Source organism: Panthera pardus, unplaced genomic scaffold, assembly GCF_024362965.1.
Source record: "Panthera pardus isolate Hobbes unplaced genomic scaffold, ASM2436296v1 HiC_scaffold_20, whole genome shotgun sequence".
Taxonomy (NCBI): Eukaryota; Metazoa; Chordata; class Mammalia; order Carnivora; family Felidae; genus Panthera; species Panthera pardus.
In genome coordinates this window covers 60,815,830-60,830,867 of record NW_026526766.1, presented here as the reverse complement: position 1 = coordinate 60,830,867, position 15,038 = coordinate 60,815,830, and the positions used below count along the sequence as shown (strand labels likewise).

The following is a 15,038-nucleotide window of genomic DNA, read 5'->3' as shown; positions in this document are numbered from 1 at the left end:
TTTTTTTTTTTTTAAATGTTTATTTATTTTTGAGAGAGAGAGAGACAGAGCGTGAGCGGGGAGGGGCAGAGAGAGAGGGAGACACAGAATCCGAAGCAGGCTCCAGGCTCGGAGCTGTCAGTACAGAGCCCAGTGCGGGGCTTGAACTCACGAACCTCAAGATCATGACCTGAGCTGAAGTCGGACGGTTAACCGACTGAGCCACCCAGGCACCCCACCCTTGCACTCTTTATGAATTTGGTCGGCATCCATTTATGCCTGCCCGAACTGTCTTCCCACACCCCTGCATGGAGCTCAGACTGACACACAGCAAAGGTAAAATATGCATAACATAAAATTTCTCACTTTAACCATTTACAAGAGAACTGAGCTGTGCTGGAAGGGGTTCATACCCTAATCCCACCTGCCAATGAGCTATTTAATCCCATAAGGATAAAATCACTAAATTCTTTAATACTTATTTTTGAATAAATGGCTGCAGATGCTTATTGTGCTTCACATTGTATAACACGTTATTTATGAAAATAGAAACTTAACAAGGGGTGCCTGGGTGGCTCAGTCAGTTAAGTGTCCGAGTTCGGCTCAGGTCATGAGCTCACAGTTCGTGAGTTCAAGCCCCACATCAGGCTCTGTGCTGACAGCTCAGAGCCTGGAGCCTGCTTGGGATTCTGTGCCTCCCCTCTCTCTGCCCCTCCCCTGCTCACGCTCTCTCTCTCTCTCTCTCTCTCTCTCTCTCAAAAATAAACATTAAAAAAAAAAAAAAGAAATTTAATGAGCCTGTACTGCATGCCAGGGACTAAAATAAGCCTTCATCTGCTCTGTTATGTAATCCACACAACTCCCCTCCGAGGCTGGTTTCATTATTCTCATTTGACAGAAAAAGAAACCAAAGTTCAGTGTGGTTAAGAGGCATCAGATTGACACTAGCCAGGTCAGTTGGAGTTGTTCTGGGTGATTGTTAAACCAGATTGCTCAGAGAAGGGAGGATGCTTTTAAGACAGCATGAGGGGGTAGGAAATGTACGTTGAAATCAAGTACGCCTGTGTCTTCATTGCTCACATCTGATTGGTTACAAAAACAAAGACCTGCAATGTCCTCATAGTTTCCTTTTAATCATCACACTGATGTCATCAGGTTGACAAGATCTCAGAAGTGGATCTGGACTAGTTCACAGATCAGAATTACTGACAAACAGCAGCAGGAGCTGCTATAGCATGGAACTGAACACGGGGTTCAGGACCAAATCTCATCAATGAACAAATTTGAAAACTGCGTTTCATAGAGCACATTAAATTTCCCCTGATACTAATGTGTGATTAAAACGTGAAATGACATAAATGTCTTTTAAAGTCACAGAGGTAATTACCGAAAGTAGCCAGCCACATCACAGCTAGGCATTGTCGGAAGGCCACCGTGTGCTTCAAGTTTACTGTGGCTCAGCAAGTCACACTGTTCCTTTAAGACTTCAGCTTTGGTGGGGCGCCTGGCTGGTTCAGTAGGTTAAGCATCCAACTTCGGCTCAGGTCATGAGTTCATGGTTTGTGGGTTCGAGCCCCACGTCGGGCTCTGTGCTGACAGCTCAGAGCCTGGAGCCTGCTTTGGATTCCGTGTCTCCCTCTCTCTCTGCTCCTCCCCCACTCACACTCTGTCTTTCTCTCTCTCTCTCAAAAATAAATAAACATTAAGAAATTAAAAAAAAAAAAAGACTTCAGCTTTGGTTTAGTCCTCTTTAGCTAATGTAAACCTTTGCTGGAATTTTGACTATGGTGGCAACACATAAGCAAATAGCATTCTTTATTTCAATAAACCTGGAATATCTCAACAGTGTGAAGGAATCAATACAATGTTCCTCGTGTCCATCTGTCTACACTGAGAAAAACCTAACCCCATGCTTGAGGTGTTATCAGTGTACACAGAGTACATTACATGAGTCTGATTTCCACACATTCGTGGAACCCTCACGAACACCAAAAGAGAAGATTTACCTCTTTCCTAGGGGTTAAGAAAAAGACATGACAGTAGGACATACATCTTGATAGAAAAATATTTAAAGATTTTATTTCTCTGAATGCCACGAGTTAACATTTTATGATCACCCTTCGAAAATAGGGCATTTGGGAGCAATTTTGAAGTTTTCCAAATCAGTACAAAGCTGATTAAATCCAACGTCACATTCACAGATTGCAAAATGACTTCCTTATAAAAACAAGGAAGCCAGGGTTGGGGTGGGTCTGTCACCAGAGTCCGGGGGCCTTGCCACTCCTTCGTGGAGCTCCCTGGTATTACATGTGTTCCTTAAAGAACCATTTCTGATGTTCCGAGTTGGTGCAGAGCCGTAGGAATGGTATGAAACTGTCACTGAAGGCCTTCTTCTCAGCCTGAACGCATTTATTGGACTGTGCGTGAAATAAAGAACCATCCTACAAGAGAGAATAAGCACTGGCTGTTTACCAGAAATACAAATAATTCCTCAGAAAGTAGCTTTTTCCTTAAAATGTGTTAAGAGCTCGGGTGATTTTTTATCATTGCAGAAATATTTACTGAGCACTGTGTTTGCCCCGTACTGAGGCAACTCAGGACTGCCCATGCATATAGACAGGGCCAGGCGTGGACAAGCGTGTCAGGCTCACCAGGGTCCCTGATTCCACCGTCAGGGTGAGTGGTGCCACCTGCTGGCTGCTCTGGGGATCCGTCAGATCCCAAGTCTCCTCCCTACTGCTATTCTTCTCCTTGAGGGATATTAGGATCAAAGATTCTTTATTAACATCTTCTGCTTCCCTTAGGTCAACTGATTCCATCCCTGGCGATCTCTTTCTCTTAGGTATTTAAATACAGAATCAGGAAACTTGGCTGTAGTCCCAGCTCAGCCAGAGAACAGCTGGGCAAGGGGACAAGTCACCTGAGGACATGGGTTCTATGGGACTGTGCCAATTTCCCCAACCCCAAAAGATCGTGGTCCTCTTTAAGGCCTTCCCCTTGTCTTCCTTTTCCCAACTGTTCTGAGTTACCTCAACGAAACTCTCCCCCATCCTTGAGTCTGTTTTTTCCCTCCACCTCTCTGTTGTAAGCTTTAAGTTCCCTGGGAACTTAATCATGGCCGAGCAAGTGACATACCTGTTCCAGGGAAAGAGAAACCTTTGGGAATAAAATTATAGGCAGAAGAATCTCAAAAATATTAACCCTGAAAACCCTTAAAAGAGTTCAAATGTTGCCTTCAGAGTACCATGAAAGGAAATAATTAAATAGCATCCCTTTTCCCAGCCTTCTAAGGAGACTTTACTTTTCCTTAATTGGTCACTGAAATTTAAGATACAATTTTAATGATGTTTCAAACCAATTTTATGATTTCTAGCTTACATTACTGTGTAAGCCCCTTGAGGGCTTACAGTTAGAAGAAACAAGAGAAGGGGATGGAGGCGGGCGCTGCAGAGAACCACAGACGGGGAGCTTTGCAGAAGTATTTTCCCTCTTATTTCTGATATCAGACGGATAACACCATGGCGCAGGCTTGTTCAGGTAGCCCGCAAATTTCACTGATAATCATAATATCTTCTACAGGAAAATGTACTCCAACTTTTGATCATGCTTAGAATTAACCCATTTATTAGCAAATTAGACCAATCTTTCCATCCCTGGGGCCAGGCTGGGAACAAAAGCTTCCTATGGAGATAAAAATAAACTCATTTCGTCTTTTGAATTATTTTCTTTGGATTTACTCCCTCAAGTGCTTTTTGGTGAGTCAAAAGATTTGACAGATTCACGAGTCCTGTTACAGCTTGTGGCCAAGTGTGGCGGGGCTAGTGCCTAATGGGCCTGAAATAATACCCGGTTCCAAATCAACATCAACTATTCTGATGGAGAGCCAGCTCCATCAGAGAGATGTTTTCTTGGTGATTACCCTGCAGGTAACAACTGATCTCTATAGAGCTTTATGGTTTCCAAGGACTATTTCTGCTGTCCATCTAGTCCACACTAGAGGTAGACAGGCTGCTATTATTGTTCCCATTTTACAGCTGGGAAAAATGAGGCTTAAAGAAATGGACTAGCTTGCCCCTGGATCTAACCTCACATCCTCACGCTTTGGCTATTCGTTTCACTCATTTTAAGCCCATTTCATCCTTGGGTGTGTTTGCGACAGCTCCTCACTCCAGGACTATGGCTCACGGTCTAAGGAGGCCAGAACGACTAGATGGGAGTCAAAGCACTCCTGATGCTGGATGCCGGGGCCCCCGACCATACTGTTGGGTCCATGGTGAACTCCCTGGTCTCCCCAGATGTGGCCGCATCCCTGAGATCCTCGAGGACTGTGCCAGGGAACACTCTTTACCTCCACTCCCCCTTCTGCAGCCCATGCACCGAGAGCAAGGAGGGCAGCAGACGGCTCACTTACCTCCCGCAAGATGAACTTCTGATTCTCCGGGGCAGTTTCCTGGCAGAGTTGCATGATGAGAATATCCATTCCTGCGTCCACAGCGATGCAGGCCTCTGGCTGGTGAGTGTTATAGCGTATTTCATTCCGGGATGTGTACTCAAAAAACTAAAAATGGAGCAGCCAATCGTGCGTCAGTTACTCTCTGATGTGGAGAGAGGGAAATGGCTGGACGAGAGCCTGGGGTGACTTGGAGCTGGAAGAAACTCAAATCCCACCCACTCATCTCTAGGTGTCTGACACTGCTTAAGGCAGGAAGCCTTTAAAGGTCCAGGTAGCCAACGTTTCCCTCCTCTGGGTCTCCTGCATCTCCTGCATCCTCCACAGGCCCGCTCTGGTGGTTTATCTGCCTCCTGGGGCTGGGATCTGTTGCAATTCACAGACCTTCCAGAACTTGCTCCCCTGCCCAGCCTGAAACTCAGCACTTAACCCAGACAGACCTGCCCCGGCCACCAGCAATTGCCCTAAACACCACTTTACGTGGCACTATCCATCAAAACCCAGAATTCTGTTCAAGCATTAATTCTAAGGAAGTCATCGGACACGCAGATCTGTTGCTCCCCACCCCCCCACTTTTGTTTCTGACAAGAGGTTAGTGGCATGGTTACTTTACAATCAAAAACAGGCAGGCAGGGAATCAGTTAACTAAACAGTAATACAGCCACACAAAGGATTATCAAGAGGCCATTAGGAATGACATTCTCAAAGGATGTCTAATAACACATGAAAAGTATGACGAAGTGGAAAGAATGGAATATAAAACATATAGACATTATGATAACAACTATTTAAAACACATGATCTAAAGGCCTTGCATAAAGGAAGATGAGAAATAACTAGGTCTTAGTTCTAATGGTGGTTGCAGAGTCCTGCCATTCACTTACTGCTTATATTTTTTTGCATTTCCCAAATATTCTGCAAAAGCATATAGTACCCTCATAATGCAAAAAAATATATATATATACATCAAATATTTAATTTAAAAAAAAAAAGAGACTTCCCCTCATTTCTCTCTTTAAAGACCCCACACAAACGGTCCCTTGAACATTCAGGCTCCCACCGTCTGCTTTCCCCTGGCTTAAGAATGTCAAACTATAGAGAAGCAGCACCTACCTGGTTCTGACCCATTCCGTGACAGTGGTAGAGAAGGACCTGGTGTCCCACGATTTGGTTTTCATTGGGAGGGTTATAGTCAAAGCAGTAATCTCTCAGTCCTTTGTTCTGGAGCTAAACAAAACATAAAGGTGGCATTTTGGTCCAGATTTATACACAACAGGTTCCACCCAAGGCTCCAACGGTAATGACTCCATTGGAGAGGAGTCATTGAGTCAAGAACCGGACTTACTGGGTAAGAGCTCCTTAGATTTTCAGTTTTGAAAGTGCTTTCCCATTCTATACCATAGGCAAGAATCATAACCCCCATTTCTAAAGATAAATCTGAGTTGCAGAGAGATTAACTCTTTATGACCTGAAAGCTCTTATCTCTCCATTTCTCCTTGGTGCAGACTTATTGCTGCACTGGTCCGTGCAGAGCTGGGTTGCTGCCTCACACGTGTACCAAGGACCCCTGCAAGCAGGATCTGCAAAAGACATCCTGTGTGAGAGACTCACCATTTTCCAGATGAGAAGTCCATCATTCTAGACTATAGGAACAGCACAATACAGAGCTGATGGCCCAAGGTCACACGAGTGGAGATGCCTGAGTCTTGAATCCAGGAACTCAGACTCCAAGTCCAGTGCTCTCCCCATCACTCAACGCTGTCTAATCTAATGCCATCTCTAAGGTACCTTTTAGATCTAAAACCCTTCGATCATTCCAAGAGAAAAAAATCATGCTCCCGCCTCCCTTTTAGTAGCCTCCAGGGAAAGACATACACCTTCCAAATCTCTTTCTGGAGAGTTCAAAGACCCCTCAATGAACTCCTCATGAATCCCTCTCCTGCCCTGGCCCTCGTCCACCCTTGACTAGCCTGTTTCTGAAGATAAGACTCAGTCATATTGAAAGAAGATTCCACAATCCAATCAACTAGCTCACAAAGCACAGACTTCCATGTTCCTGAAGTCCCTTTGCTTGTGAAGAAATCTGGTTAGAATAAGCAGAGCACCTTAGATTTGGAAGGGCTCAAATGTCCCCACGCTTGACCACCAAAGGACTGTGACCTCAAATGAACTCCCTATGTTCAGAAAGATTTGAAATGGAGAAAACACTAAAAGAGAGGTGGGAACCCCTGAAAATAAAACTGAGATAAACTAAGCTAGCTGTATCAAGTTGGTGAAACAGAAAAAGAATGATATTAAATGACTTTAGAACATTCCCCGCTGTTTTTGTTTTTTAGAACATTCCATGTTTGATTACATTTCCTTAGTGAACTATATTCTATAAACAAATAGAGCAGCAAAGAAATCCTAAACCTCATTCAGTATCAACTGTCAGTAGTAATAATGGATTATTATTTTGAAACTATTTTAAATATCTTTTAAGATAAAGCAAATAAATAATATGGTAATATTTTTGAAACTAAGATTTTCAGTGTAAGCAAAAAGTAATACAAGTATAATATCGAAGAAGAAAAAATCCTGTAAGATTACATTTAAATTTGAGATATCAGTATGAGTTCATGATTTGTTTCTCAAAAATATGCATTTCCTTTCTCTACCCACTGAAAAACTATAGCACTGTGCACCCCACATGGTACTCACTGGCCATATGTGGCCACTGGGTACTTGAAATGTGACCAAGTCCAAATTGAGATATGCAGTGAGTGTAAAATACACAGCAGGTTTCAAGACAGTATGAGAAAAAGACGTAATGCATCTCGATAAATTTTTACATCAACTACATGTTGAAATGATAATACTGGGGATACGTTGAATTAAATAAAATATATTATTAACTTCACCTGCTCCTTTTAAAAATATGGTTACTAGGGGCACCTGGGTGGCTCAGTTGGTTGAGCGTCCAACTTCAGCTCAGATTGTGACCTTGTAGTTTGTGGGTTCAAGCCCCACATTGGGCTCTGTGCTGACAGCTCAGGGCCTGGAGCCTGCTTCAGATCTCCTTCTCGGTCTGTCACTCTCCCACCTGCACTTTCTCTTTCTCTCAAAAATAAACATTAAAAAAACTTTTTAAATAATAAATAACTAAACCTTAAAAATAAAGTTAAATATAGTTAAATTTTTAATTACGTATGTGGCTAGCATTATGTTTCTGGTGTAGAGTGTGGTCTAGAGACAGAGACCACAGCTGGCATCCGGATTGTGGGCTCTGAACACTGCCCCCCACTGAAAGGGTCAGGGGCTCTGGGAGGGATGGCAGCAAATGTAGAAGATGAGCGTGGCCAGGATCAAGGAAGCAATCAAGCTACTACAAGGGGTCAAGATCACAGAAGCCAAAATGAAGAGGTTCTCACTAGCTGAAGACGAGCAACCTGAACTGTTCAAAGAAAAAAACAGAAACCAACAGACGAACTGCAGCACACTGACCGTATAAAACCCCACTGGTTTACAGTGATGCTCAAGAAAAGAAAACGCCAACAAGCAAATGAGCCAACAAACAAACTGGAGGAAACTGAAGTGCCAATTCTTACTCTGAAAACAGGCAAATAAAGAGAAGGACTTAAAAATTTGTTATGCCTTTTCTTGTTTTTAATTTTTTAAGTTTATTTTTTTATTTTGATAGAGAGAGCGCAAGCTGGGGAGAGGCAGAGAGAGAGAGAGAGAGAGAGAGAGAGAGAGCGAGCAGGGGAAGAGGAGAGAGAGAGAGAGAGAGAGAGAGAGAGAGAGAGAGAGAGAGAATCCCAAGCAGGCTGCACACAGTCAGCTCAGAGCCTGATGAGATCATGACCGGAACTGAAATCAAGGGTCAGATGCTTAACTGACCGAGTCACCCACTCATCCTTAAAATTTGTTATGCCTTTTCTGAATGAACTCTAAATTTCACGAATACCAAATGGTCCCAGTTAACAAGGGAACATTCTTCTTTACAGAAACATCTCAGCTAAAAATGCAGAGGAAATGAAAGGATTAGAAAAAGCACCATTTGACAATGCCACTTGAAGTTTGGGTCTAGGTGATGATTATCAACAGTTACAGAAAACACGAGAGAGGATGCTGACATGGCCCCTGATAGTGGCTGGTCCCGGACAGGCCCCATGGACCCGCTGATCAATGTCATCGCTAGAAGCAGGATGACCAGAGGTTAGGTGCTCCTGCGATGATGCTGCAGGAGCACAAAACACACCTGTGAAGTGTTCTTGCCATAAAAGGCTGATGATTCCATTCCAATCAGACCTTTGGACCTCACTTCCATTTTAAGAACTATGGGCGAGAGGCACGATTTACAAGACACCACAAGGAAACAATTAGGTAATTCCAAGGGTGAGATGTGCTACTGGACAACGGATGCTGTTTTTGCAACAATATTAGCACAAGTGGGGAGGAGGAGGGAAGAGGTCTGCCTTAGATGAAGGAGACGTGGGAGGGAGGACTAGCAGCCAACCACAACGCGAGACCTTGTCTGGACCCCAGGTGGAACCAGCCAGTTACCCTGAGAGAAGTGTGAAAAAGCAGGGGAATGTGGGTAAGGGCTAGATATTAAAGGGTACCAAGAAATTACTGCTCACTCGACGGGGGTGTGATAATGGTCTGCGGTTAGAAGATACCGTCCATACAGACGTGCACGTGGAAGTGAACGGGAGTGAAAGGACAGGATGCCTGGGGTTTGCTTGAGCAAAGAAAAACATGAGAGGATGCAGCAGAGGAGACAGAAAGCAAGAGAGGCAAAATCATCATAATTCTAGAAGCTCGGGAACAGGGTTCATCACATCATTCTCTCTGCTTGAACCTTTTCATAGCAAAGACTGAATTGAATGCGTTAACGTCTTGCTTTGTGTTTATCAAAGACTCCCAGAATGGAACATGGGCACTTCTGGTCAACACGACACAGCAGAGGACACCTTCCTAAGTTGGTGTCGCTCCTCCCCAAAGCCAAAGGCACTGGACATTTTAGTTGGCTTCATCCCAGAGACATTTCTTTCAGGTTCTTTGAAATAACCAAAGTGACTCTTCTCCCTCTACTACTGCCTTTATCAATCCCCGAGCTGGGAATTATTAACTGGTCCAGCCATCTGAAGCTTGAAGTAATGTGAAACCGGACATGGAAACACCAGGTGAGCCTCAGTTTCTTTATCTATAAAATGGGAGGCTTATAATCACCAATTTGGAGATGGCTTCTAGTGCTGACCTTCTGGACTTGAGGCCCAGACACGGGGAGAAGGAAAGACAGTGGATTAAAGCAGGGAGGGGAGGAGGGGTGAGGAAGGCTAGCAGTCCCCATGAAGGGGCCTTTCTTGGCTAGGATTTATTGGTCAGGGAAGCCCCTGCCCACCAGAGGCCCGCCTCACTCACCATCCCAAAGAAGCCAGGCCTGTCTTCAGGCACATGCAATTCTGGGTACACGTTTTCCAAGAACCACCTGAAGTCCTTACACTGGAGCTTTGCACGGAGCTGCTTCCTCTCTGTCACATCGCCAAAGGGTTCCTGAGGAAACAGCAAAAGCAGTGAGTCCCTGCAGGTCACGTACTTCCTACCAAAGCCTTCTCTCCACGGATGCTTCCCTCCTCTGCAACGTGTACCGAGAACCCACTGTGTGCTGGCTCCTGTGCAGGCTCAGAGGGTCAGACCAGCCTCAGACACAGCGACAGCGCCTTGGCAGGACAGACCATCACACAAACAACTGCATTATCGGCACTCTCGCTACAAGGAGGTGTGGCCAGGTGCTCTAGGGAAGGACACGAAGCGCCTGGTAATGAAGTCAGGGAGCCGAGTCCTGGGGCTGCGTCAGCTCCCTGGACCCGTGCATCTGCACCATCGATGAGTGTGTGATCACAGACCAGTGGACGTCAGTCGAGTACATACATACACCCTGACATTCTGAATTACTGCTGATACCTGAAGCGTTCACTTTCAAACACAGGTGAATATTCTCAATGTAACCATGTACATAGACCTTATGTGCTCAACATGCTGAAGTCTGAACATATGCTTACAATGGTAAGTGCCAAGTGCTGCAGTGAAAAATACTCGTGGAAGTTTAGCTTTCTGGACAAAACAGGTGATTAAGAACTTCTAAATAATTGCGGCACCTGGGTGGCTCACGGCATGATCTCGCAGTTCATGAGTTCAAGCCCCATGTCGGGCTCTGTGCTGACAGCTTAGAGCCTGGAGTCTGCTTCAGTTTCTGTGTCTCCTCTCTCTGCCTCTCCTCTGCTTGCACTCTGTCTCTCTCTCTCTCTCTCTTTCAAAAATAAATAAACATTAAAAAAAATTTTTTTTAACTTCTAAATAATTAAATAAAGCAAGCATCTATTTAGCACAGCCACAAGAGCAGTGCTGAGCACTATTACTGTCCTTGCAATATGATGTTAAAGTATTAAAATTTAACAGGCTAAATATTTAACAAAATGGTAATGTCAGGAAAGCGTTTGAGCAAAATTTCAGAGTTTTACTTATTTCCCAGAGGGTCTTCCTTTGATGAGTCATTGTGCCCTCATCTTCAACCAAATATCCCTTTTAACACTCGGCCACGGGCATCCGGACAAAAGGTGTACGTGGGGCCCCTCTAATATGTCATTCTTTGGGAAGCCTCAGGAAGAGAGAGCTGTAGGTTCCAGACTGGGTAATGGGAAGGAGCAGATATTTCCACCCTGCAGCCTTGGGCATGACAGAGGAAGCAATGACCCTGGAGCCCAGAGGCAGAAAGGGGCCAAGGTCAGGGGCAGGTCCACAGGGCTCTGCAGAGCAGGGAGTAGGTTCTACGCACCCCAGGCTCAGTTCTGCCCACATCACCCACGAGGCCTTGGGCAAGCTCTCTGAGCTTCAGTTCTGGCAACTAAAATGAGAATTGGGGCGCCTGGGTGGCTCAGTAGGCTGAGTGTCTGACTTCCTCAGGTCATGATCTTGCAGTTCATGAGTTCGAGCGCCTCATCGGGCTCTGTGCTGACAGCTCAGAGCCTGGAGCCTGCTTCGGGTTCTATGTCTCCCTCTCTCTCTGCCCCTCCCCCGTTCACACACAGTCTCTCAAAATTAAATAAACATTAAAAAAAATAATAATAAATAAAAAATGAGAATTCCATAGCTATCCTGAAGGGCTGCTGTGAGGATTCACAAAAAGAGGTTTACATTTTCATTTTAGTTGATGCTGGTGCAGAGTGGGCACCCTGTCCAGGGGCCTGTAGAGCTGGCCACTGCAGAGGCAGTGGACCTATTTGCTAAAGCTTATTTGTAACCCTAAAACCACTACACCACCATCATCTGCAAACACATACAGAGAGGGATAAAAAATCTGAGTCACCCAACGTGACGCTCCTGGCTGAGATCATGTCTCAGCTCTCACGCTGTAAACAAGCGTCCTGTTCATCGCCCACCTAGTGCCACATTTTGCTGCTTTGTGTTGGTGACCTCACTGTTTAAAAGGCCCCCAAGCATGGTGCTGAAGGGCTGGCTAGTGTTCCTCAGTGCAAGAAGGCTGTGTTGTGCCTGGCGGAGAAAATACGTGGATTAGGCACGTGTCACAATGTTGTTGGCCATGAGTTCAATGCAAACAATCTTTCGACAGAAATATACACAAAACCACGTATTGTATACTGTATATATTGATCGGTTGGCAAAAATGTCAACCTGCAAGAGGCCTGAAGGAACCTAGCACCGTATTTCTCTGAGAAGCAGCGGCTCAGTAGCCTTGAATCAGTGTTTGCAATGGTGACACAGACCATAATTACTGTAAATGATGAGAATCAACATGAATGTATTATTTTAAGTGGGGGGATAAAGTTTTCCCATACTTGTATCTATTTCTGGAACCAGGTCCACTATGGCGGGGAGGCCAGAATCAGCTGCTTTTGTTTGGATGAGGCCAGCTGGGATACAGGTGGGCTGGGGAACTCACCAGGCGGGCATGGGGGTTGCGATGGTAGTAGAGTTCTTTAAATTCATCCATCCACACTTCAGCTGCTCGGACACTGTTGGCCAGAGCCTTATTGCGGGAGTAGGGAGCTTGCTTGGGGAAAACGTGGCCAACGTGAGAGCACGGGTGTGTTTCCAAGGTCCCACCGCACTGCCAGATCTGTGCAGAGAGCAGGGAGGAGGCCGGGTGGGTGAGTGGCGGGGCGAGGGCAGGGGGGGTGGTGGCGCGGAATGGTGAGCTGCTGGTCCACCGTGCCCGCAGCAAGGAGGCCGGGCACACAGACATCATGATGAACACTGCCAGGCCTCACCCTCCATGGGGTAGGAGGCCACCTCCCCAGCACATTCAGGACACAGGATGCAGTCAAAGAGCAAGAACACAGCCCCAAAGACAAACAAGCCGCCGGGAGCAAGATCCCAGAGTCCATGCACTAGAGCTCATGCACTTGACTCACAGGAGCACCCATAACTGACCTCACTGGGAACCCATTACTCATTATGTAAAACACAGGCTCATTACCTGATCTCCTAGCCACAGAAGATAGGAAAGCAGCGAGTAAGGAGAGAGGTTTGGAAGGGGAAAGGAAGAACTTCTAGAGGCAGAGAGCAGCCTGACACCTAGGGAAGAGGCAGAAAGACCATTAAAAGCACATCCTAAACCTCAACAGGCTGACTTGTCTGAGACCAGCTCATGCTGGGGCACAGGGCCGTGAAGACCCCACGGTTCCCAGGATGTGAGACCAGGGAGAGTACCTGGTACTTATAATGGGGGGTGTGAGTCCTCAGCGGAGGGCCAATTCTTATTAACTCTCTCTAAGCAGGAAACCATATAAAATACCACCAAAATTTAAAATTTTCTATTAAAAACTACAGACGTTAACATAAAATGTTGATACTCAAAATGCAGGATTTGGTTAACTGGAAAACCCACTGAAATGCTAGTGGCCTCTCAAAGGGGCATCCGTGGGACACAAGCAGCAGAATCAGGAAATGGGCTTTTCCCAAAAAGCAGATTCCTGGTCCCTACCAAAAATCTATCAAGCCTGACTTTCTGGAGACTGTACCTATAAATGTGTCTTTTTAAACAAGTTCTTTGTTAAACAATTCTTATATGTGGCAAAGTCTGAAGGTCACTGTGCTAAACAGGTTATTTCATAAGTAAATAAGCAAATCAAGACTCCACAAGATGGGTCTGGGAAGCAGGGGCCTGGGTGTTAGCCCCGTCTCTGCCACTCACTGCGTGGGTGACCTTGAGCCAGTCACTTCCCCTCTCTGGGCCCCAGTCCCTCCCTGCTGTAGTAAGAGAAAAGAACTAGGTGACCTGCAAGGCCCTTCCCTGCCCCAAATATATGAAAAGTACAATTTTTTAAAAGTTCAAACAAGAAGGCAAGCATGTTTATAGAATGTGCACGCCACTACTATCCTCTTTCAGGATCATTAGATAAAAACCATCAACATGGAAGAAAAGTCTGCCAGGTTCTCCTGGAAAATCCCATCATTCCCAGAGAGAGAGAGAAAGAGAGAGAGAGAAAGAGAGAGAGAGAGAGAAGGGACAAGTGAAGGATGAGTCCAAAGAGAAGACTGGAATACTTACCCTAAAGGAGAATTCGAGGTTTTCTCCGCCCCAAACTTCCATTCCTGTATCATAAGACCCCAGATATTCAAAATATTTCTTACTCACAGCAAACAGCCCTCCAGCCATTGTTGGGGACCTAGGAGAGTGTGATAACCACATTGCAGTGTGAGCAGCAGGTGAACTGTCTGTCGGGAGCCCTCCAGCCTGCCCAGTCGTCTCTAAGCACACCCTGACTTTACGCTCTGTACCAGGCCTTGCGCTGGGCCGGGAGGCATAGATGTGCCCCACGGTCCCTGCCCTAGGAGGCTCACAAACATCTCACCAGGCAGCACTGTGTGGGCACAGAGGGGAGGGCATGGGGCAGGTGGGCAGGGTTCAGTTTCCCAGAGGAAATGAGGCCTGAAGAACACGGAGGAGTTGGCAGAGAAGAGGAATGGAATGTTTCTCCAAGAAGATACCAGCATGAGCACAGGCCTGAGGGCGAGATAAAACCTTGTACCCCTAGAAGCACAGACAACCCAGAGAGTTGAGGAAAGAGACAGGCTCCCCAAGAGGATGGCTAGCGCTGGGCTGTGGTGGCCTTGGTCACAGGGTCACAGGGCAACACAGATGCCCTTTGGAACATAGAAGACCACAGAAGGCAGCTCTCATCTCAAAGCTCCTCCAGGGCCCATTCCTCTCCTGCATGAGTGGCCTCCTTCCAGGACCCCGATGGCCACTTTTGCCTTCTTCTTCACCCAGCCTTGTTTTCTCCCCAGCAGGTTCCTCTGGTTCTAGAAATGGCCCAAGCCTTCTGTCCTACCACAGCAGAAAGCTGAAAGGTCAACACACCAAGACATGCAGATGCCAAGGAATGTATTGAGAGGTAGAGAAACTGTACATCATCAAGGGTCTAACTGTTTAAAAATGTTAAGGTCTCCCGGCAGTGCTTCTGGGCCTTGACAAAGTATTAGCTTTCCCTGCATTCCAAGCTCTGGGCCAATGAGAAAAGGACAGCAAGATTCCTTGTGGAAGGGAAGGCTCTAGACTACAAAGCACTTCCACGTGTTTCATCCCAAAAATCTAAGGGGT

At 45.9% G+C, this 15,038-nt stretch overlaps 1 protein-coding gene across 1 annotated transcript in view; it reads right to left on the bottom strand.

The window, feature by feature from the left end:
* Positions 1–2,032: 2,032 nt before the first annotated feature.
* The window catches only part of GALNT12 (polypeptide N-acetylgalactosaminyltransferase 12), a 37,111-nt gene continuing 24,105 nt past the window's right edge, over positions 2,033–15,038 (bottom strand). The window contains exons 5-10 of the mRNA XM_019454369.2: positions 13,986–14,103; positions 12,375–12,551; positions 9,836–9,967; positions 5,543–5,656; positions 4,391–4,537; positions 2,033–2,420 (exon numbers count right to left, since the gene is read on the bottom strand). Coding sequence (XP_019309914.2) covers positions 2,283–2,420; positions 4,391–4,537; positions 5,543–5,656; positions 9,836–9,967; positions 12,375–12,551; positions 13,986–14,103 — 826 coding nt within the window. The 3' untranslated portion in view covers positions 2,033–2,282. The remainder of the gene's footprint in view (positions 2,421–4,390; positions 4,538–5,542; positions 5,657–9,835; positions 9,968–12,374; positions 12,552–13,985; positions 14,104–15,038) is intronic.